This window comes from Staurois parvus, unplaced genomic scaffold (assembly GCF_062004578.1).
Source record: "Staurois parvus isolate SC_StPar_1 unplaced genomic scaffold, SC_StPar_1.0 ptg000136l, whole genome shotgun sequence".
Classification (NCBI taxonomy): Eukaryota; Metazoa; Chordata; class Amphibia; order Anura; family Ranidae; genus Staurois; species Staurois parvus.
In genome coordinates this window covers 7042944-7067947 of record NW_028317932.1, presented here as the reverse complement: position 1 = coordinate 7067947, position 25004 = coordinate 7042944, and the positions used below count along the sequence as shown (strand labels likewise).

General features: G+C 42.8%; 1 protein-coding gene across 1 annotated transcript in view; it reads left to right on the top strand.

Annotated features, from left to right (window-relative positions):
• Positions 1 to 25004, top strand: part of DNAH11 (dynein axonemal heavy chain 11) — a 363722-nt gene that overhangs the window by 153852 nt on the left and 184866 nt on the right. Inside the window, exons 38-40 of the mRNA XM_089673152.1 lie at positions 9309 to 9401; positions 18644 to 18838; positions 20810 to 20887. Coding sequence (XP_089529278.1) covers positions 9309 to 9401; positions 18644 to 18838; positions 20810 to 20887 — 366 coding nt within the window. The remainder of the gene's footprint in view (positions 1 to 9308; positions 9402 to 18643; positions 18839 to 20809; positions 20888 to 25004) is intronic.

Genomic DNA, 25004 nt, shown 5'->3' with positions numbered 1-25004 from the left:
ACTGGAAGCTGTTTGGTTTCTATGCAGAGCTGCACCAGATTTTGCACTCTCCAGTTTTATTAAATCAACCCCATTGCATTATGAATAATTACTTTCTTTGTTTTAAAAATACACCTTTCAAATCCTGTGTTACATCTCAGTGCTGCTGCTCTCTTGCCACCTCCTTTTAGCTACTTCCGAGATACATGCTCCAACAGTGGCTACATGGCTTTTTTTATGGTGGGCTAAATGATAATGTAGTTTGGGCAGTTGATGCTTGGAATAAACTTCCATCAGAGATAGTGAGCCAGTCAACAGTAAATGGGTGTAAATATGTGTGGGACAAGCATAAATCTATACTCAGTCAAAAAAGTTAACAAAAATGCAAAAAAAAAAAAAGGGCAGCTTCGGTGAACCACTCAGTCTTTTTTTCTGCCATCATTTTTCTATGTGTCTAGCAATCCGGAGACAGAGTCTGAATGTTGTCAACCTATAATAGAAAGTGCTTGAAAAGCACTTTCATAACAGGATCACCTAGTATTATTTTAATAAAAGCTGTAGATATTAAAAAAGCTTGGATCAATGTAACTATGCATGTTCCATAGCTGGTCAATCCCTGTGGAAGGTGGAAATCACTGTTACAAGCACTGCACCAGCTTCCAGGTCCTATGCTGAGCAGCTGCCCTGATACATTGTGTACACAGGAGGTTGCTCATTCAGGACAGGTGCCACTCGGAGAACAGTTTGCATTTTCTCAATGAATACCAAGTATTCTGAGCGGTTGAGGAGGAGAGTGTGACATTACCACCCCTTCTCTCCACCTTGTCCAATCACAGATTGAGAAAATGCAGATTACGTTGGACCAAGCAATGTGAAAGTTGCCATACCTAAACTTCAGCCTTAAAACCTCACCTCCCTTCACTTTCTGTCACAGAGATACAATAGAAAGTTAGAGGAAATCTCTTCAAAGTGAGTTGAATGCAAAGCATTCTCTACTTAGATGAGGTGGGGTGGTGACATCATGATCTCCACCTCGTCCAATCAGAGAATGCTTTACATGCACTGAGAAGGTGCAACGTTTTCTCTGAATGGTGCCCATGCTGAGTGAGCAACCCTCTGTCCTTACTATGCAGCAGAGTTGCCACTCAGCACTAGACCTGGAAGACAGCAGTAATCACTGTAATAGTGGTGCCTACTACAGTGATTTCCAGCTTGGGGGATCCCACAGGTATGGCACATACATATTTCCATTGGTCCAGGCTGGACAAAGGTAACTATGTTAAAAAAGTAATATATTATTATTATTATTATACAGGATTTTTATAGTGCACCAGTTTACGCAGCGCTTTACAACATAACGGCAGACAGTACAAGTACAATACACATTAATACAGGAGGATTCATAGGGCCCTGCTCATCAGAGCGTACAATCTAAGAGGGAGTACATAAATTTCAGCTATAAAAATTTTGAAATCACATCACCATGTTAAAGATTGTAGGAAGTTTTAGTGATTTGGTTTTCATACACTTTTTTTCCTTTTTTCCCATGGAGGTCTCTTATTGAGGAGTAGATAGGCAGTGTATAAGCTCAAGCAGCTGACAGGGCAGCAACTGTCAGACTTGGTGTAACTCCATGTTTGGGGGGAAAAAAATAACAAATCTAAAAAAAATAATATGGTGCATACAATTGCTACACAAGTCATATTGTAATTGTATGTTATTAAAAATGACCTTTCCTTATCAATCTGCAGTGCTGTAATTTTTCTGGAAAATGCAATATGACAACCTGGAGGCATTCTGTACACAGATGTTGTACAGAACGCCCCCAGTAACGTAATTTCTTGCTTGTGTGATTGGCTTACTGATTTTCCCAGACGTCTGCACTAAGATGAGTCAGTTTTTGAGCATCCCCTGCAACGAAAATGTCTTTTTTGGTGAGATACCCCTAGTCGGAAATCACATTCAGAGGGATGCTACCCTGCCACTTTCCTGATTAGAGCCCTGCAGGTGTAGCAGATTGATAATGATAAAATTACTTCCATACAGATTCACTTTGCACATGGATAGACAGACAAACAAACAGCTATTTCTTCAAAAGGTAGGAATCTGCAACAAAGTTTGTTAAATCCCTGCAATGTACATAGATCACCCAGAGGGGAATGATTGTTGTTTTTTTTTTTCCAACAAAAGTGGAGTTACTTTGTAAGTTGAGCTCTGCTCTGACAAAGTAAATGCTAAGGGGCAAATCTGAATTATCCATTAGTAAGCCTAAACAGTTATGATGAAAACCGTAGTAAACCCAAAAGCATGCATTTCTTATATTGCAGCTTGCCAATTCTAAGATGTGATGGCTGCATTAGCTTTCTTTTTTAGGCTTTCTACTCATTTCATCTAGTGGTCCAGCCAGTATGCTGTTGTTTTCAAAAGAAGAAGCGCTCTTCCAAATACATAGTTTCTTTCATCCCTGTAAACTGATATAACACTGCCAAGGTGCTTACAATGATCAGCCTTTATCTATTCATGTAAAACCTTTATCCTAAAAGGAAGAAAAAAAAGATTGCTGTAACTGATTAACAAACTGAAGCCAAGCTCCAGATCACACTAATCTATTTAAATCTACTAGTACATTTAACACTCCCCTCCCCCTAGATTCACAATGCTGCTGTCTGCTGGGCCCCTGTGCTCATTCATCCATAGTGAGGGCACTCTAATACAGGAAGAGTGTTACTGGCCAGATCACCAGGTGAAAGCAAAAGGTAAAAAGCTTAAATAAGGAAAACTAAGGCAATCACCACATCTAATGATTGGTGAGCTGCAATAAAATACATTTTTGGTATGGGGTTTAATACCATTTTAAAGCCTGAAATTATTCAGCCTGTTACATAAGACCAGTCACTCATGACCATTCTCTTTAAGCATAGTTCATGAAAAATACTTTTCAATGGTGCTACAATATATCTGCAATTAATTTCCTATTTCCAATTCTGTTATTCACACATTTTGCCCGCAATCGTTTTTTGGAGTAGATAATTGTACTTTAAGGAAACCACGTCATTAGCTACTAGTCAGAACATGTTCTTGTTAGAATTAGTTAGTGCTTTGTTTCTGTGTCATAGGTAATAAGCACCTTGCATTACAATACAATACAGACATTCCGACATAAGACAGGCAATTTATAATAAAATATACTATACCGTCTATTACAATGACTGCCTTACTGCATAGAGATGACATGTATGCCATCTGCTAGCATATTATCGGTTTTCAATCTGTAACAATTACAGAATAATTAAACTTTCTCTTATAGTTTTAGGTAATGGAAGGACAGACATTAGGAACATTTTTATGACTTGTTTATTAAACATGGTTTATATTTTTATTAATATATCAGTTAGTCACCAAGGAGATTCATTACATTTGCAGTGTTCCTGGGGGGAAAATGTGAAAATATGAAAAAATGACATTATTAGCATACAGGCAATTCCTATCATTTCTAAAGTATAGTATTTTTGGAAAAAGTTTAATCCAAAAAATAGGTGTAGATTAAGTGAGCAGTTTGAAATTTAGATTAGGGGTGGAGCAGAGGGTGCTACTCTTTCTGGACCCATAAGGTTATAGGGCCCCTGTCATTATTAACCAGCTGTGTTCAGATGATATTCTGAGCAACACAGAGTGCTATTTCACTGACTTTTTTTCCTTCTCTTGCTTCCTCTTTGATCCTATGTTCACATTCTTGCCAGCTATGAGTCAGGGGTAACTGTGTCTGGGATGGAGGGGGTTTGGGTTTGAGGCATTTGAAGCTGGTGAATAACATTGTAGTGCTTAACCAACAGTTCTACCATCTTTTTGTTAGCATGGCATTTTCCCTGGCAGCATGGCTGTCCTCCAGAGAAAACACTCTGTCTGTCTTTGTGCCCTCATCGCATTTTAACTAGCCACATGAAGTTCTCATAGCAATCTGTAGTAACATACAGCTCTCCTAGCATGATCTCTGGCAAGTTATAGCTCTCAAGGTACCATCTCTAGTAAGGTGCAACTCTCAGGGTACTGTCCCTGGTAAGATGCAGCTCTCAGGGTACTCTCTCTGGTAAGATGAAGCTCTCAGGGTACTCTCTCTGGTAAGATGCAGCTCTCATGGTACTGTCCCTGGTAAGATGCAGCTCTCAGGGTACTCTCTCTGGTAAGATGCAGCTCTCAGGGTACTCTCCCTGGTTAGATGGAGCTCTCATGGCTGTCCCTGGTAAGATGCAGCTCTCAGGGTACTCTCTCTGGTAAGATGCAGCTCTCAGGGTACTGTCCCTGGTAAGATGCAGCTCTTATGGTACTGTCCCTGGTAAGATGCAGCTCTCAGGGTACTCTCCCTGGTAAGATGGAGCTCTCAAGGTACCATCTCTAGTAAGGTGCAACTCTCAGGGTACTGTCCCTGGTAAGATGCAGCTCACAGGGTACTCTCTCTGGTGAGATGCAGCTCTCAGGGTACTCTCTCTGGTAAGATGCAGCTCTCATGGTACTCTCTCTGGTAAGATGCAGCTCTCATGGTACGCTCTCTGGTAAGGTGCAGCTTTCAGGGTACTCTCTCTGGTAAGGTGCAACTCTCAGGGTACTCTGTATGGTAAGAAGCAGCTCTCAGGGTACTCTCTCTGGTAAGATGCAGCTCTCATGGTACGCTCTCTGGTAAGGTGCAGCTTTCAGGGTACTCTTTCTGGTAAGATGCAACTCTCAGGGTACTCTGTACAGTATGGTAAGGTGCAGTTGTCAGGGTACTCTGTATGGTAAGGTGCAGTTGTCAGGGTACTCTCCCTGTTAAGATGCAGCTCTCGGGGTACTCTCCCTACTAAGGTGCAGCTCTCAGGGTACTCTCTCTGGTAAGATGCAGCTCTCATGGTACTCCCTCTGGTGAGATGCAGCTCTCAGGGTACTCTCTCTGGTAAGATGCAGCTCTCATGGTACTCTCTCTGGTAAGATGCAGCTCTCATGGTACGCTCTCTGGTAAGGTGCAGTTTTCAGGGTACTCTCCCTGGTAAGGTGCAGCTTTCAGGGTACTCTCTCTGGTAAGATGCAGCTCTCATGGCACTCTCTCTGGTAAGATGCAGCTCTCATGGTACTGTCCCTGGTAAGATGCAGCTCTCGGGGTACTCTCCCTGGTAAGATGGAGCTCTCAAGGTGCCATCTCTAGTAAGGTGCAACTCTCAGGGTACTGTCCCTGGTAAGATGCAGCTCACAGGGTACTCTCTCTGGTGAGATGCAGCTCTCAGGGTACTCTCTCTGGTAAGATGCAGCTCTCATGGTACGCTCTCTGGTAAGGTGCAGCTTTCAGGGTACTCTCTCTGGTAAGGTGCAACTCTCAGGGTACTCTATATGGTAAGAAGCAGCTCTCAGGGTACTCTCTCTGGTAAGGTGCAGCTCTCATGGTACGCTCTCTGGTAAGGTGCAGCTTTCAGGGTACTCTCCCTGGTAAGATGCAACTCTCAGGGTACTCTGTACAGTATGGTAAGGTGCAGTTGTCAGGGTACTCTGTATGGTAAGGTGCAGTTGTCAGGGTACTCTCCCTGTTAAGATGCAGCTCTCGGGGTACTCTCCCTACTAAGGTGCAGCTCTCAAGGTACTCTCTCTGGTAAGATGCAGCTCTCATGGTACTCTCTCTGGTGAGATGCAGCTCTCAGGGTACTCTCTCTGGTAAGATGCAGCTCTCATGGTACTCTCTCTGGTAAGATGCAGCTCTCATGGTACTCTCTCTGGTAAGATGCAGCTCTCATGGTACGCTCTCTGGTAAGGTGCAGCTTTCAGGGTACTCTCTCTGGTAAGGTGCAACTCTCAGGGTACTCTGTATGGTAAGAAGCAGCTCTCAGGGTACTCTCTCTGGTAAGATGCAGCTCTCATGGTACGCTCTCTGGTAAGGTGCAGCTTTCAGGGTACTCTCCCTGGTAAGATGCAACTCTCAGGGTACTCTGTACAGTATGGTAAGGTGCAGTTGTCAGGGTACTCTGTATGGTAAGGTGCAGTTGTCAGGGTACTCTCCCTGTTAAGATGCAGCTCTCGGGGTACTCTCCCTACTAAGGTGCAGCTCTCAGGGTACTCTCCCTGGTAAGGTGCAGCTTTCAGGGTACTCTCTCTGGTAAGATGCAGCTCTCATGGCACTCTCTCTGGTAAGATGCAGCTCTCATGGTACTCTCTCTGGTAAGATGCAGCTCTCAGGGTACTCTCTCAGGTAAGATGCAGCTCTCGGGGTACTCTCTCTGGTAAGATGCAACTCTCGGGGTACTCTGTATGGTAAGGTGCAGCTCTCGGGGTACTCTCCCTGGTAAGATGCAACTCTCAGGGTACTCTCCCTGGTAAGATGCAACTCTCAGGGTACTCTGTATGGTAAGATGCAACTCTCAGGGTACTCTGTATGGTAAGGTGCAGCTCTCGGGGTACTCTCCCTGGTAAGATGCAACTCTCAGGGTACTCTGTACAGTATGGTAAGCTGCAGTTGTCAGGGTACTCTCCCTGGTAAGGTGCAGCTCTCAGGGTATTCTCCCTGGTAAGGTGCAGCTCTCAGGGTATTCTCCCTGGTAAGGTGCAGCTCTCAGGGTACTCTCCCTGGTAAGGTGCAGCTCTCAGGGTACTCTCCCTGGTAAGGTGCAGCTCTCAGGGTACTCTCCCTGGTAAGGTGCAGCTCTCAGGGTACTCTCCCTGGTAAGGTGCAGCTCTCAGAGTACTCTCCCTGGTAAGATGCAACTCTCAGGGTACTCTGTACAGTATGGTAAGATGCAGTTGTCAGGGTACTCTCCCTGGTAAGGTGCAGCTCTCAGGGTACTCTCCCTGGTAAGGTGCAGCTCTCAGGGTACTCTCCCTGGTAAGGTGCAGCTCTCAGGGTACTCTCCCTGGTAAGGTGCAGCTCTCAGGGTACTCTCCCTGGTAAGGTGCAGCTCTCAGAGTACTCTCCCTGGTAAGATGCAACTCTCAGGGTACTCTGTACAGTATGGTAAGATGCAGTTGTCAGGGTACTCTCCCTGGTAAGGTGCAGCTCTCAGGGTACTCTCCCTGGTAAGGTGCAGCTCTCAGGATACTCTCCCTGGCAATGTGCAGCTTTCAGGGTACTTTCTATGGTAAGGGGCAGTACTCCGGGTACTCTCTCATGCTCTGCTATTGCTAGCAAAATATTTCAGTTATGTAGTAAACATGTAATAAATTGTAATTTCTTACAAAAAAAGTATACAATGGACTCTTATCTTTATATTTGGAATTGAAAGTTCATGTTGATGATCAGAATTTCACCTTACAGCAACTATGAACAGTACTAATAATGATAAATTCAATACCACTACACTGTGTAAAAGACTGTTGAAAGTTATTGTATGAGATATGTGAAAGGACAAGTTTAAAATTTTCCCATTGATTTTCCTATATAATTATATTCCTATATAATACCCTAATGCCTTATAGGAGATTTGTTCTGACTTATTCAATAAACCAAACCTTAGTGTATAAGGTGCAGTAATCCATATCAACAGATAAGGTCTCATTTTAAGCCAGACTGACTAAAGTGAACTCAAATTTGTATTGCTCTTGGTTACTTCACTTTGCACTTCATCATTGTTTTTTTCCTCTGCCCTACCGAATAAGGCAGTATGTGATTTTTATATGTACTTAAAAGGTTCATTTTGAGTTAAAGGAAAATCAATGAAGAGATTCACTGCATTCAAGAGTTTAATTCATGGGTAATAATTGTTTCCTCAGCGAGGATTCACTAATCACTTATTAGGCTTTAAAATGGTCAATTAAATGAGTCATATTGTTGCGTTAATTAACTCCTGCTCAATAAAGAGTCATAAACCACTTAAGGTACCACTGGACCACATTATCTAAATCTGTAATTTAAATGCACATTAACATTTTAAAGCCTGGATCATGATGCGATCAGCCTATCATTAGGGCATGCCTCACTTTAAGACCAGCTTACTATAATGTTTACACAAAATAATGTACTCTTCCTAAAGTTTGTATTTTGAATTAATTTTTTAAGTACATGTAGGGCATACATCTACCAGCCCAGCTACATGTGTGCATATAGCCAGTTATGGCTGTACACACTAGATGTTTAAATTTAATCAATCAGATTAAGAAAAGCTGCCAATAATTGTGCAGTTTGAGGGCCTAACCTAAATAGATATAACTGAGAAGGATTGCTTAGGTAGGTCATCAAATTACATGGTTGTTGCTATGATAGATTGAATCTGAAGAAAAAGTTTATGGTGTGTGGCCGATTTATAGCAAAAGAAAACAGTGGCCTTTCTGACTTAAAAGTGCACCTGTGCCCAGACTATTGACATTAAACATGAGCATATTCTTAACAAGCAATAAATATGTTTTTTTTAAAGCCCTTAATGGCCTCTCTAGCTGTATTTACTGTGGAATAGTCCATCCTCAAAAATCTCAACAGAGGTTTCTGAAAGATCTCTGAAGTCAGGTTGCAGCACCTGGTGTTGTGCACTGCAAAAAAAATGCAACTGGACCTATGTATTTCATGCATGATAGCACAATCATTTTGAGTGCATCAGTCATTTTTTAATATAGCATAGAAAGGTATTTAATGCAAACACCAACTGTCAGTACTTTTCTGAAACTCTATAGGAGTCCCTTACCAGGGAGAACTCGGTTATACAGAATCCAGCTTGAACCCAGAAAACTGAGCCAAGACCATTCCTTTCCATTCCTTCCAGCAATCACACTTTTAGCCCTTGTTCATACCAATGCAGTTTGCATTTGATCTGTTTTTGCACTGCTTTTTTGCGGTGCATTTTTCCTTTTTTGCACACACAGTTTTTAACATGTTTTGTGTTTTTGATGCTTTTTTTGGTCAACTTGTTGGGCAGAGTAGAAATGCAAAACACGTCAAAACTGTGTAAAAATGCACTACATGTATTTTCTGCAGCATCTCCATCAAAGTTTTATGAACCAAAAATGCAGCATTTTGCATTTAAAAAGTCCCTGACCCTTTCCAAAAATGCAGGGGCTGAAAAACTCATGGATGTGAACATGTCCCATTAGAAACCATGTTGAATGGACTATAGTACGTTTTCTGCAAAAAGCACTAAATACGCATTGGTGTGAACCAGGCCTTATTGGTTCACCAAGATTGTGGATGTTCGCATAAGGTAACAGAATGGTTCCTAAGATGGAAGAGGTCATTCTACATGCAGTAGAATAATTGTCTCTACAAGTAATCTCTTTTGCTCCATACTGTACACACATCAGAAAATACATAAGTAATACATTTTTTGTTGTTAACCAATTTAACAATTTTTTTTACAAAATTAAAATAATTCATTGCATTAATTTTACAGGATCATTATGACTGGGGCCTGAGAGCAGTAAAATCTGTCCTTGTAGTGGCAGGTTCACTAAGACGAGGTGACAACAACCGACCAGAAGACCAGGTACAGTATATGTAAAAATACAAATTTTTGTTTTTAATGATGCTCTATCATTTATAATCATTAGAAATAATAATTATTTTTAGCAAACACACTGTTGCGTTTAAAGTGGTTGCAAACCTCAGACATGAAATCTGAACAAAGCACATAATTCTATAGTGTTTACTTGCTTCTCTTCAGAACACTGTTATTTCTCTCTGCTGTTTCAATCCTCTGCTATCTGCATGAGTCACATCTGACCAGTGTTTCCTTGCGCCAAGAGCTAAAAAGGGACCTCCAGCTGATTGACAGCCTCAGCTCTGTTCCTGTGTGCTGTGTGAACTGGGGGTGTCCCTTCCCTCCAATCAGCTCTCAGAGCTCTTGTACGGTGTGTAACTGCAACTCCCTGCTTTGTGAGTATGTGAAAAATCCTTTTCATCTCTGAGTTTAGGAGGATTTATTTAATTTCTGTGTATCACCTGATGTCAGTCACTTCACTGGGTATAGGTAAGGGTTCACAACCACTTTAAAAGTGAAGTACAGCCAAAGTTTTTTTCTCTGTACTTCTCCTGTGGATCACAGGAGTGCAGTTCGTTCTGTACTCCTGTGACCCATTTTCAGCTGACGGGGCTGAAGCATGTTGTCGGATGATGTCACTCAGCTGGTCCAGGCTGGGGAAAGATCCCGACTTTAAAATTGTGATCCACCCCAGAGTCTGGAGTGGCACCTGGCTCAGCCTCTCAGAGATCCGCTGAGAGCCTAAGCCAGCCGTGCCCTCCACAGCCCAGCGCTCCAGTGAGCTCGGAAGGTAGAGCAGACAGCAGTGACTGATAGTCAGTGTTCTCTGCTCAGAGTGGTTGTGAGAACTCAGCGAACAGTTGTCATATGATTGTTGAGTTCTCACCCTTAGTGCTGGCAGGGAACCTAGGAAGTATGTTTAAAAAACCCCAACAAATCCCATACTTCTTTTAGGTTTCTCTTGCACTTGTTAACTGCATAAGCAGATTTTAGTTTGAGCTTGCCTCTCCTGCTCTGACTTTGGGTTTCCTACAGTTCCTTTGATGTTTGGGTCACCATTAACAAATCCGGAAGTTCTTGTGGGCGGTACACACATGCGGTACTAGTTGTTAAAATTAGAAGCCTTTTTATATAATTTTTTTGTTGTGTAGTGTCATCATTTCACTTGTCAGTTTATTTTTGATAAAACCGAATCCTCAGAACATGGAATCTATGGATATGTAGCACTACCCCCTTGGGAGTTGCTAGAAGATTTGGGTCCCCCTATAGTCCTGCACAGCCAGGCATCACAAACCTTCACAAAATCTTGTATCCAGAGTCAGAAATCAGTCATTGAGCTTTGGTTTTTGTTGTTTTATCGAGGGGATTTTGAACTGGGATAGGGCTAAGGGTGTACAGGATGCCCAGGGGTACTGATAAACTGAGAACAACTTCCTGAAACTATTTACAAGCCTTCTCTACAGTCTCTGTTGGAGAGCTAGCCAGCCTCTCCTTAGTGTACTACCCCAGACCCTAGATGAACTTCTCCTCTTCAGCCAGCTATCTTGAGGTATCCCTGAACAGGGAATCCGGTTCCTGTCACTTCAAGAGTTGAACAGTCACTGGTAGGTTGCTAATCTGGTTTTCCACCAGAGTGCTCCTTCCCCCATCTGTCCAGGGGGTGTAGGTGTACTCACTCAGATCCTCTCCTGTACTGCTTGTGGGTTTGTGGCTGCTACCAGACCTATCAGCTGGGCTGCTCCTTCCAGGTAGTCCTCTCTCAGGGGGGCAGTGAGCTTTGAGCTTTCCTCCTTTCCAGCTCCAGGCCTGCAGGTAGGCCTCATCCCACTGGGCTTCCTTGCAGCCTCCTTCCTTCAGCCTTTCATCTTCCACTCGAACTCTCCCTCCAACTCTCCTGCAATTGAGCAGGCCCCAACACTTTTAAGGGTGTCCAGCCCCTTGCCAACCTCCTGTATTGGCTAGGACCCCTCAAGAGTGCTGCCAGCCACTCCTTAGATCCACCCGCTGCTTCTAAGGCCTACTTCCAAAACCCCTAGAGTAGGAGGAAATTCCAGAGGGGCTGGCCTGCAGTGCCTCAGCTCTGACCACAATTTGACCCCTCTCTGGCTATTACACGTGGGCTGCTGCTCAGCCCCTGTCTAACCATTGGAGTCTTGCTCCCCCTAGCTAAACTAGGAGGGTACTTAGTATTTACATATCGCCAATAGTAAGAGAGAAAACAAGATAAAAATCTGTAACCTTTTATTATCTTTTTATTAAGTTAATGATTATGTAATCTCCATTTGTAGATTCACTTAAAACTATGTAATGTGAGAACCTACCTGACTCGTCATTGATGGTAAATCAAAAAGGAATTGTGTAGACCGTTTAAAGTACATTTAAAGGCTTCTGAATGACAGTCTAAACAAGTCCAGTTACATCAGTTTACACATTTAGTTACTGTGGATTCACAAGCCTCATAAAATAAACAAATAAAAAACTTTACCTCCCTGACTGAGCCAAATCCCCACATTTTTGTGTTTGCCATTCTAGAACCCAGTGGGAGAGTTGCAGTGACAGAGGCAGTGATGTCAGTCCAGAAAGCAGTGGGTAGGACTAGGTTAGTCCAGGTGTTAACTGACAAGCTACAGGTTTGTGAATCAGCAGTGACAATACTGATAGCCACATTCCCAGTATTAACTTTTCATTTTATTGTAGTTCTAGCAGGCATAGCCTACATGAGGGTGGCAACGCTGCTACAAATTCAGGAGCAGTACTGTTTCCAACCCATCACAGGAAGCTTTAAGAGGTGGACTTTACTGGCAAGAGCAAAGTAATTATGGGACTTTGCAGAAGAACTACTAGAAAACTGCAAGTGTAGATATACTCATTAAGTGCTGCAACACGTTTTTTGTTTTTTTAAAGGAAGGCCACTGTTTAAGGTTAGCAATCCATCGCAAGATTCAACATGTTTTACTGATTTGCATGTAATGTGAAGGCCATCCTGTCATATTTACCTGAAATTTTATTTGGACAGGCAACGTGAGATCTTTTTTCAAAACCGTACCTATGCATATATATACTCACTGGCCACTTTATTAGGTACACCTTGCTAGTGCCAAGAAAATCTCCCCCACACCATTATACCACTACCTCCAGCCTGAACCGTTGATACAAGGCAGGATGGACTCATGCTTTCATGTTGTTTATGCCAAATTCTGACCCTACCATCTGAATGTCGCAGCAACCAGTCTGCCCATTCTCCTGTGACTTCAGACATCAGTAGGCATTTTTATCCACACAATTGCTGCTCACTGGATATTTTCTTTTTTTCAGACCATTCACTGTAAACCCTAGAGATGGTTATGTGTGAAAATCAAAGTAGATCAGCAGTTTTTGAAATACTCAGACCAGCCCGTCTGGCACCAAGAACCATGCCACACTCAAAGTGACTTAAATCCCCTTTCTTCCCCATTTTGATGCCCAGTTTGAGCTTCAGCAAGTTGTCTTTACCACATCTACATGCCTAAATGCATTCAGTTGCTGCCATTTGATTGGCTGATTAGCAACTTGTGTTACCAAGCAATTGAACAGGAGTACCTAATAAAGTGGCCTGTGTGTGTATACTTGAATATGAATGCAAGAAATAATAGCCTTTTCATGTATTTATTCATTCAACAAAAATATCAGTAGATGTAATAATGTACTGTGGAAAAAGTAAGTACATCCTTGCCAACATAAGCTGGTTTTGCTCCCTCTAGCAGAAATTACTTATTTCAGGTATTTTTTTTTTTATAACTGCCCACTAGTCTCGGACATTTCCTAGTCTCTGAAACTTGTGACTATATGAAAAGGTCCTTCATTTGCAAGATGTCCTTGGATTCTTAATAAGAACACTCTGTTATGTTACAGAATTCATAGTTGAATATGTAAGCAAGTGCAATGCTGAAATTATAAATAAATAAAGTGCACTTGCTTACATATTCATTTGTGGGGATTGTTACCTGCCTTTTGTACTAGCTGCTTTCCAACCATTGCCAGTTCTCACCTTTTTCTACTATTTACAGAATTCACAGTTGACTTGATGACTGCAAGCTGCCTAGGCCCTAAAGGAACAAACCAACTCCAAAGCATTTTCATGCTGCACAGTTGTTATGATTCTTCCCCTGAAATACTGTCTTCAGTTTGTGACAAGCATGTTTCCAGTAACTGTGACCAAAACAATGTCTTTTTGATTGACTAGTTTTTAAGTACATTGTTTCAGAAGGCCTGGCCTTGGCCTATATGATAAATGGCAAACTGCAATCTTGCTGTGATGTGCAAGCTGTTTTTTAACACTAATCTTATGCAGATTGAATTGGTGCAATCTCTTTCTGATTGTAGATGCATATACTCTGACACCAATTTTTGGAAGAGTTACCTCAACACCCTGCAATGACATTTTGGGGTTCCTGGAGACTTCTTTTAGCATCAAACGGTCAGCTCTTTGCAGGGCAGCCATCAGAAAAGTTGGGACCCTTACACAGTTTTTGGCCTGCAATACCCCCCGGGCATGGCCACCAATATTCCCCAGGGCCTGCCCACTGGCTGTCCCACTGAGTCATGCAATGCAACCATTTTTATTTTAACACACTTACAGCTTACAACTTCAGACCAATCCACACTGAGCACTGCGCAGTCCCCCCCACACATTTACGTACTCCGCCCCCCCCCCACACACACACACACACACACCTGTAAGCACTCATCCCCTGTCACACCTGTACGCAATCAGCCCCTGTCACACCTGTACGCAGTCAGCCCCCGTCACACCTGTACGCAGTCAGCCCCCGTCACACCTGTACTCAGTCAGCCCCCGTCACACCTGTACTCAGTCAGCCCCCGTCACACCTGTACTCAGTCAGCCCCCGTCACACCTGTACTCAGTCAGCCCCCGTCACACCTGTACTCAGTCAGCCCCCGTCACACCTGTACACACTCAGCACCCACTCACACCTATATGCACTCAGCCCCCCCGACACCTGTACGCACTCAGCCCCCCCGACACCTGTACGCACTCAGCCCCCCTCAAAACTGTATGCACTCAGCCCCCTCACACCTGTACGTATTCAGCCCCCTCACACCTGTACGTATTCAGCCCCCTCACACCTGTACGTATTCAGCCCCCTCACACCAGTACGTATTCAGCCCCCTCACACCTGTACGTATTCAGCCCCCTCACACCTGTACGTATTCAGCCCCTCACACCAGTACGTATTCAGCCCCCCACACCTGTACAAACTTAGCCCCCCTCATAACTGTACGCACTCAGCCCCCTCACGCCTGTACGTATTCAGCCCCCCACACCTGTACAAACTTAGCCCCCCTCAAAACTGTATGCACTCAGCCCCCTCACACTTGTACGTATTCGCCCCCCCCTCCCACACCTGTACATTTTTGGCCCCCCTCACAGCTGTATGCACTCAGCCTCCCCACACCTGTACACACTCAGCACCCCCCACACCTGTACACACTCAGCATCCCCCACTGCTCTACACACTCAGCACCCCCCCCCACCATACCTGTACACACTCAGCACACCCCACACCTGTACACACTCTGTACCCCCCACTGATCTACACACTCAGCACCCCTCCACACCTGTAAACACACACAGCCCCCCCAACACCTGTACACACTTAGCACCCCCCTCCCCACACCTGTACACACTCAGCACCCCCCCCCCACTGCTCTACACACTCAGCACCCCCCCCCACCATACCTGTACACACTCAGCACACCCCACACCTGTACACACTCTGTACCCCCCCACTGATCTACACACTCAGCACCCCTCCACACCTGTAAACACACACAGCCCCCCCAACACCTGTACACACTTAGCACCCCCCTCCCCACACCTGTACACACTCAGCACCCCCCCACGCAGACACACACCTGTAAGCAATCAGCCCCCCCTCGGACACCTGTATATATGTCAGCCCCATTCACACACGTATCTGTAAACACACACAAAGCTCTGGGCCCCACTCCCTGTACACACAAAGCCCTCTCCCCTCATTTGTACATTACTCACAGCCCCTGCTTGTAAAGGAGGTCTTCCTAGTCCCAGCTCTTGTTTACACAAAGCAGCAAGGGCGGACTGACCATTTGGAAACTCGGGCACTGCCCGAGGGCCCGGGGTCAGTAGGGGGCCCCATGAGATGCCCCTGGTACCTTTTTCATAGGCTTTTTTGAGTTTGGGCAAGGACACAGGGGCCCCATGATCCCCTATTGCCCGGGGGCCCCATGAGTTGTCAGTCTGCCCCTGCAAAGCAGACATGTCCCTGAGAGGAGCTGGAGCTGAGCACAGCCCAGAATACAGTACTGACAGCACACAGGATGCGTGCACATGCAGGAAGTAGCCAGAGGTGGCAGTAAAGTGCCCCATGTGAGCAAAATGACAAAGAGCAACAACTGCAGACACATGTGTATTGGCTGTCCACCCCTGATGGTGGCCCTGGCTCCTTGGCTTACTTTGCTGGGCTAGCCAGTCCTAGACAAATTGGCAAATGTTTAAAATATTGCCTACTTGATAAAGTGGTTCTAAAGGCAGAAGGTTTTTTTTACTTTAATGCATTCTCTGCATTAAGGTAATAAATCATCTGTGCACAGGATCCCCCCAGCCTTGGTTTATACTTACCTGAGCCTGATCACGATACGGGCTGCACCCAAGAGCAGCGGCTCTCTGCTTTATCCCTCCCCACAGGACAGAGAAGCATCAGTGGGAGCCATTGGCTCCTGCTGTTATCAATCAAATGCTGTGACAATGGAGCAGGGGGTGGAGCTGTGCTGTGCTATCTGTGTTTATAGATGCAGGTAGCGCAGCAGGGGATCAAGTCCGCTTCCTATGAGGACACTTGTAGAGGAGATGGAGCCAGGAATGCAGGTAGGGAACCCCCGAAGAGGAGGATCTTTGCTGCTCTGTGCAAAACTATTCCACAGAGCAAGTAATTATAACATGTTTATTATTTAAAAAAAAAAGGTGAGTTTAAAATTATTTTCCTCACAGTGGAATGATTGATTTCAAATTATTTGACAATCTTTTTAAATCCCTTGCCAGACCCTTAGGCATCCACAACTTTCTCTCTGGAGGGCCCTAAGGACCTCTATTGATCTTGATAATACCACACATGTCAATAGCAGAGAGAACACCAGACTGTAGATTTTTGAGGTTTAAAGAATACCCACCTGCATACTCCCCAAGCAGGTTCTATTGCTTATCACCTAGCCTGGAACACCGGACTCAAATTTCAAGCTTTTGAAGTGGTGTTAAATCTAGGGCTATACTTTATTTTTTTCATGACAGATCTCCATTATTGTTAATTGAGAAAACAAAAACAGATTTCACCATGTCAATTATATGTGTCGTTTGTTCAAGTATACCTTTATCTGTAAGTTGAAAAAGTCAATCATTTCCATGCAGTGTACTTTTTCACATGGTTGTATGGGGATTGTTTTAAATTGTTACATATTTACTGTGTAATTAACCAATGTTGGGAAGACTGTTCTAATACTGTTGTAGATAGAAGAAGAAGACAGAAAGATAGAAAATAAGTTAAAACAAAACCCTTACAAGGCGATCTATCTTCTTAATTAAAAGTAACCATTGCCACCTAAGAGTAATCAAACTAATAACCCTGATCGCTCGCTATTCTTATGAATTCTAATTGGAGTTTTTTCCTTTGTTTTCATATGAATGGTGAAATTATACTATGAATCAGTTGTGTGGTAACTTGACAGGCAATAGTCTGGCTACCCAAAGCCAATCTTTTAGTTATGGGTGAATGTGTCAAGTTGAAACACACACAGATTTCTTGTATCTCTCAATGGCTCCTCTTACCTCTGATGTTCTTCTCGCCCTCTCCTGGTTGGATGTTTTTTTCAGTTTTGTTTTTGGTTTTTGTGGGGTTTTTTAACCACTTGCCCTCCAGATGATTTACCCCCCCTTCCTGACCAGGCCATTTTTTGCATTATGGTGCTGCGTTACTTTAACTGACCATTGCGCAGTCATGCAAGGCTGCACCCAAATGAAATTTATGTCCTTTTGTTTCCACAAATTGAGATTTATTTTGATGGCATTTGATTGCCTATGCGTTTTTATTTTTTGCGCTATGAGAAAAAAAAAGACTGACACTTTTTTAAAAAAAACTATATTTTTGACTTTTTACTATTAAACATGTCCAGTAAAAAAAATTAAAAAATCAAATTTCCTCATAAATTTATGCCAAAATGTATTCTGCTACATGTCTTTGCTAAAAAAAATCCCAATATGTGTAAATTAATTGGTTTACATGAAAGTTATAGCGCTTACAAATGGCGGTATATATACTGGGATTTTTTTTTTTTTTTACTAGTAATGGCGGTGATCAGTGACTTATAGCAGGACTGTGGTAGGCATTCTGACACTGGGGGGAATTGACTTTGTGTCACTGACATCCCCAGTGACACCAATACAGTGATTAGTCCTAATAAAAAGCACTGACACTGTACTAATGGCACTGGGCAGGAAGGGGTTAACATGTGGGGTGATCAAAGGGTTAACTGTGTGCCGTTTTACTTTGTGTCCTGTGTTGGTGCTTCACTGTAAGCACACTGCTTTGCATGGCTGGGCTATGCAAAGCCATTCAAAGCAGTGTGCAGGAGGTGACAGGGAGGAGAACTGTTTACTGTTTACTAACAGTTCTCCCCTTCCCCCCCGTAGGAGATCCTCAGCAATCACTGGGTGCAAGCGAGTAATCACCAACCGGGACCTGGTGATTGACAGCCGCAGCCACGAATGGCGGCGCAGGTAGGGCGTGCGTGCACCCCACTACCCAGAAATGCAAAATCACGTATATATAAGTGATTTTGCACACAGCTGCTGCAATGTAGCAGTATTTCTGCTATGGGGCAAAGCTAAAGCAGTTAATATGAGGAGTGAGCATCCAAGGAGTGAGAAGTAAGCAAAGATGTTTTACAGCTGGAGAACCTGAGAGATACAAGATACAAATAGATGAATAAGGCTTACAACATCCTCTCATGACATACTTTTTGAGTTGACTAGCACTTTGAAGCTTTTTTAACAAGAGACAACAAATAGGATAAATAGTTATATATTGTTCGTATTTGTATTTGTTAAAACATTATGCTGTTCGTTAGGTTATATAACTGAAAATGTTATACAGTCATATTTCATGTGCAAAGTGACTTAGAACATATCGTGTGTATCTCTCACTTCCTTCATGTAGGTACTCATGCGAGCTTTACGAGACTTCAATTTACCTAAGATAGTAACAGATGATGTCCCAATTTTCATGGGCCTGATCAGTGACCTGTTTCCAGCTCTGGATGTGCCGAGAAAGAGGGACTTTCAGTTTGAACAGATGGTTAAACAGTCTACGCTGGAGCTCCACTTGCAGCCTGAGGAGAGCTTTATTCTCAAAGTAAAAACAAAAATCAATCTATTTTTAATTACTTTCCATTAAAATAACTGCGCTCATGCTGCAGTAAACCTGAAGGTTAACTTTTATGGCTTATTTTTCAAAATGATTAAAGATGCTAACCCATGGTTGCTTTAAAGTTCTAGAAGTATATGCCCTTATTACGCGATGCTATGGGACAAAGAAAAGCTGCTGCAACACCAAACAGGCCTATTGTGAACGCATACTCTGACATTTCACTGGTTGTTTAGTTTCAGAGCTATTGTTCATATGTATTCCTGCAGAGTAAAATATCTGGGCCATGTTTCTTTTTGTGGTTATTTCAAGGGACAGTCCCTCCAACATATAGTAACCAATAAATATGTTGACATAATCCTTTAAGCAGGATTATCACATTATATAGCACACAATGGGCAGAATTTGGCTTTTGTGTTTTCTTGTCAAGATGGAGGTTACCATGTGACCAAAAAACAGTCCTCGGGTCGTTATTGAAACCTAGATCCAAACAGATTAAGGGAGGGGATTGCAATTAATTTTTGATACAGTGACTACACTTAAGTGTAATTTATGGTGTCAGTTTTCCTGTGAACAGTTTATTATTTACAATGTGTTGGCTAATAAATAATACTTATTCCCAACTGACCAGTAATTTATAGTGCCCATTCTTTGGTAGCCAATTAATAATATAATGCCCATTCCCTGATAGACAGAAAACTATAGTGCCTACTGCTTCATGTCCAGCAGCAGCGGTGGAGAGAAATAGTACCTATTTTGTAGTGTCTAGTGATGCAAAGTATAATCCCCTTTTTATGTTTCAGAGGTCCCTAAAAATGTTTGGGACAGTATAAGCTGCAGAAAAATGTAAATTACTGCTCTTATATACAGCAGTAGCCTGGCTTTCCTGCGGTCCAGCTTATCCCACTGAACACTTCTCCAGTCCACATTGATCACTCCCTGAGCAGCTGTGCAGATGAAAGCAGTGCTTAAAGGGTAACTCCCCCTTCGTGGGGAAAAAATTAGCAAGTAAAAAAATAATATAGCCTATACAACTGCAACAAAAGTCATTGTAATTGAATGTTATTAAAAATTACCTTTCCTTTTCAATCTGGAGCATTGTAATTCTTTGTAAAATGCAATATGGCTACCTGGAGTTGTTCTGTACACACATGGTGTACACCCCCAGGTATGTCATTTCCTGCTTGTGTGATTGGCTCACTGATTTTCCCAGGAGTCTGCACTAAGAAATTTGATTTTGAGTATCCCCTGCAACAAAAAATTTCACTTTTGGTGAGATACTCCCAAAGTGAAACACGTCTAAAGGGGTACATTTTCCTAATTGGAGCTCTGCAGGTGTAGCAGCTGATTGATAATTATAAAATCACTCCCATTCACTTTGCACATGGACACAGACAAACAAACAGCTATTTCTCCAGAATAACAAAAGGTAGGAATCTGCAACAAAGTTTAAGTCCCTGTAATTTACATAGACCACCAAGAAGGGAAAATGTTTTTCTCAACAAAACTTGAGTTACTCTTTAAGCATGTGAGAGAACAGGGCTGTTGTTTGCGTGAGAACAACAGTCCCGACTGTTCAAGTGCTGCCAGCATAGGGGTTTTCTTAACACTTGCTCTAGCACTGAGCAGATTAAAATAAGTTTTAAAAAAATGCATATTCATTACTGTTTATGCAGTCTGACTGCATTATAGCAATACAATTAGAAGGGTTCCATTTGACTTTAAATGCAATATGACATACCTATCCTGATCAGGCACTAATTAAAATCCTTGCTCCTGCCATGAGGGATCATTTTTTCCAATGTATATGATGACTGTCATAATTACAGTATGACTGTCCTAATTATGGAACAATAAAATGCTTTTAAAAATATTTCCCAACCACTTGGATAAATGTATTAAATACACAGAAATAGCAGACTGTATACTTTCTGTAGCAGTTTTTTTCCTTTATTACAGGTTGTACAGCTGGAAGAGCTGCTTGCTGTTCGTCATTCAGTTTTTGTGGTTGGAAATGCAGGAACAGGCAAAAGTAAGGTAAGCTACATGCATTAGAGAAGAGTCTTATTGCCATTATGCACTTGTGGACCTCTGACACTATTTAGGTTAGCCTTTCTCAACCTTTTTAACATAGTGGAAACCTTGAAATCATTTTCTGGGCTCAGAGAACCCCTGCTAATAATTACTATAACTAAAGGCCAGAGTACATTGCTGTGATGGTTACTAAGAAGAGTTCTCCTTACATTTGTGATCATTGGGAAGAATCCCCACTTATACATAGCTAAAAAGATAATTGGTGTAAGTGGTTACTAATAGGAGAGGCAGAAGCTGCTCATTGCTCAAGGAACCCCTGAAACTCTTGGAGGAACTCTAGGGTTCCATGGAAGCCTGGTTGAGAAAGGTTGATTGAAACTATTTGGAGGAAAATGAGGGAGTGAAGCCTCCTTAAGCTGGTCAAGTTGACAGTACTGAATCTACTTTTTACAGCCCCCCAGCAGCAGTCATCCTTTAAAGCACACTTCTTTTCTTATGCATGGCGCTAAGCACCAGCTTTAGTTTCTATTGTCAACCCCATTGGCAGCTCATACTTACCTAGCCTTAGCTTCCCCACTGCTCCATTCAGCCACCAGGACTAAAAGGAGTTAGGCCTTTGCAAGCAATGTAACTTATGTGAGCTTACACAAGACTTTTCCCAGCCCCCAAGTATCAGTATTGTCATATGGAAGGAAAGGGAGTAGGTTGCATGTCCTGATGAACCAGGTATTTCTCGTTGCTCCCATTTGCCTAACAGAGCAGTGGAAGGTACAGTAGATGTAAAGTACTAAGCCAATGCTTAGAATAGGAACAGCAGACGTTTACTTTCAAGTGTATCTATGCATTAGTTTTCTTTTTTAGGCTTTCTTTCTTTAAATTTTACTTAGTGATCTGTTTTTTTCAAAACAACAAGCTTTCCTGTTGAAGTATCAGTTAAGAGTGTTAAAACACCATTTATCATGGACAGTGTTGCTTACAATGATCAACGTTTATTTATTTGTGTGAAACCTTTATCCCAAAAGAGAAAAACTGTTGCTGTAACTGGTTGTGTAACTGCAGTGTGAGCTGGTGGTTTTTTTATAATTCATTTTTATTTTAAACAGTTTCAACACAGTACAGATATAGGTACAGACACACTTTATAATGTATCTTGGCTGGATGTTACATAAGAACCAATGTCAGATACATAACGGCATAAGGCCAGTGAGCGTCAAGATATCGCAGCCAAGGCCGCGAACGGTATAAGATCAATGTCACAGTAAAAAAAAAAAGGTCAACTAAGTACATTAGAAGAAGACAAAGTTTCGTAATACAGATTTATCAAAATTACAATGGGGGAGCCAACAATTAGCAAATAATAGACCCAAACACAGAATGAGGGCCTTACCCAATCATAGGGAAAAGGGGGTAGAGAGGGAAACAGGAAACAAACTGGGTAGAGAAAGAAGAAACATGAAGGGCAACCACAGCCAGAACAGAGCAGGAAGGAGCTCCCCAAAGCAAAGGAGAAAAAGTGAAAAAGCATAGGGAAGTGGATTGAGGTGAAGTGCTCCCCCCCAAAAGATCCTCCATGTTCCTGAGGTCATTAACTTTAGCATACCAAAGAGCCATCATTTGCAGATTAACATCTTTCCACCCGAGTGGAATACAAGCTTTAGCCGCATTCAGGAGTTGTATAGTGAGGGACCACTTGTATTTTCTTATAGGTCTCTCCAATAGGTGCAACAGGCAGGCCGCCAGGTCGCCACTCATGTCAACATCAGTAAGTTGTTTAATGACACTGAGCACTCCCTGCCAAAAAAGTTGAATCAATGGGCAATGCCAAACAATGTCTAATGGGGACCTTATACCATCTAGTGAGAATTTTATAGCCAGTTTCCTGGACCCTAGAGGCAATCGAGGATTTGTGGGAGAAATATAGTATCTTCTCCCTCTGCTGCGCTGTGCGTTGCAGGTCCAGGTCCGCCTTCCACTTAACCAAAATCGGCGGAACGTAGTCAGCACCTGGGTGGGTCAGGAAATGATGAACTGTTTCCCCCTTATGACAAATAGCCTCAAATCATGTAAGGGGTCTAGAGATGCCGGGCAAACGAGAACAACAGCGAAGGAAAAATCGCAACTGAAGATACCCCAAAAGTCCAGAGGAGGATCAATGAGGCGAGAAAGGTCTCTTGAAATGAGCGTGCCTTCTGCAGTCACAAAGTCAGACAAATGCTTGTGTCTGGAGGCGTGAAAACAAAGGAATTGGGGATGACACAAACCAGGACCAAACTCCAAATTACCCAGAATATGGATCATCGGGGAGGGCCCCAAAGAATGAAAGGCCATCCTTGAAACACGTAGAGTGCTACCCAAGGTAGGATGTGCGCCGATGTCTCTAGGTAGAGGAGCTGAAAGCCAGGGCCAGCTCAAAGCTGTACCCCTGCAATCCCCAAGCTCCATATCCACCCAATGTTTGGCCCTTCCATGGCAATGCCAATCCACCACTCTAGTGAAATGAGCAGCTCTGTAATACGCCCTAGCATCATGAAGTCCGACACCCCTCAGAGAGCTTGGGCAATGTTAGGTGGTGTAAGGCCAAACGAGATTTCCTGTGTGCTCAGACAAAGTTCCGAAAAAGGGAACTGAGCGTGCGGAAAATACCAGAGGGAAGCAGATCGGAATTGCTTGTAAGAGTTATAGCACCGTCATCTTGAGAGCGGCGCATCACCCATACTACATCAATGTCAAAGAATGCCAATGGAGGAGGTCATCCTTCAGTTTCAGAAGAAACGGCTCAAAGTTTGCCCCATATAGACGAGAGAGATCAGAGGTGATGCTTGTACCCAAATACCTAATAACTTCCGTCGCCCACTTGAAGTGAGCTGGTGTTTGACTTCAGTTTGCTAGTGTATCTAAATCAATCAGTGTCTTGAACAAAAGGAAATTACTCAATTCCCTCATCCACAAACTCGATGTGGACAGGGGAATATCTCCTGCTGAGTTACTGTATTTTGACAGCAGGGAGATTTCCCCGTCATCAAAATACACTCGTCAGCACTGCCACTTTTCCAGCAGCCTGGTCGTACTCAGGTCAAACCATATGTGGATCAAAATGTGGCCAGTCCTGCTGAACCAGCCATATTTCAATCCTTGTATAGCTGGCTTAACATTGCTGCTGTCTGCTGTGCCCCTGTGCAGAATGGGGGCTTTCTAATACATGAGTTGTGCTACTTGTCAGATCACCAGATGAAAAAAGGGGGGAAAAAAGTCTAAAAAAGAAAACGAATGCAACCATCACATTTAAGTGGTAAGCTGCAATATACTGTATTTCATTTTTGGTTTAGGGTTTACTACTGCTTAACTTTGTGAAGATCCCCACACATTTACTTGAATTCTGTGACACGTACTCACTATACCTTGTGGGTGGGCACTGCTAGGTCACACATTTCACACAGCCTGCTGATGTTATAAAATGAAAGTGTATTCTGTGGCCATCACTCCTTTAACTAGCGAATAATGTGGGAAGGGGATAGCACTAGAGCTTCCTCCTTAAAATATATGGTGAATGTTGGCACTTGCATATCTCATGACAGGTTCTCTTTATAATACTGCAGCTCTGCCATTACTAGTAATAATTGAAGATAATGAAAGTTAATAGTAGGACATTATTTATTTCAGGTGCTTACATAGCACTGTTAACTTACATAGCGCTATATATATATATATATATATATATATATATATTTTGAGATATATTTTGTACATTCACATCAGTTCCTAACCCTGAAGGGGTGTACAATCGAAGGTCCCTAACTCACATTCATACACACACATACTAAGGCCAATTTAGACAGGATCCAATTAACCAGCATGTCTTTGGAGAGTGGAAGGAAACTGGAGTACCCGGAGGAAACCCACGCAGGCACAGGGAGAACATGCAAACTCCAGGCAGGTGATGCTGTGGTTGGGATTCAAACCAATGACCCTAATAATTTCAGGCAGAAGTAATAACCATTTAGCCACTGCGCTGCCCAATGTATAAGAATAAATGAACATCTACCTGAGCAGCCACCATTGTTTTACACAGGTTTTCCCATTCCACATATTTCATAAATATCTGTCACAATATAAGCTCTAT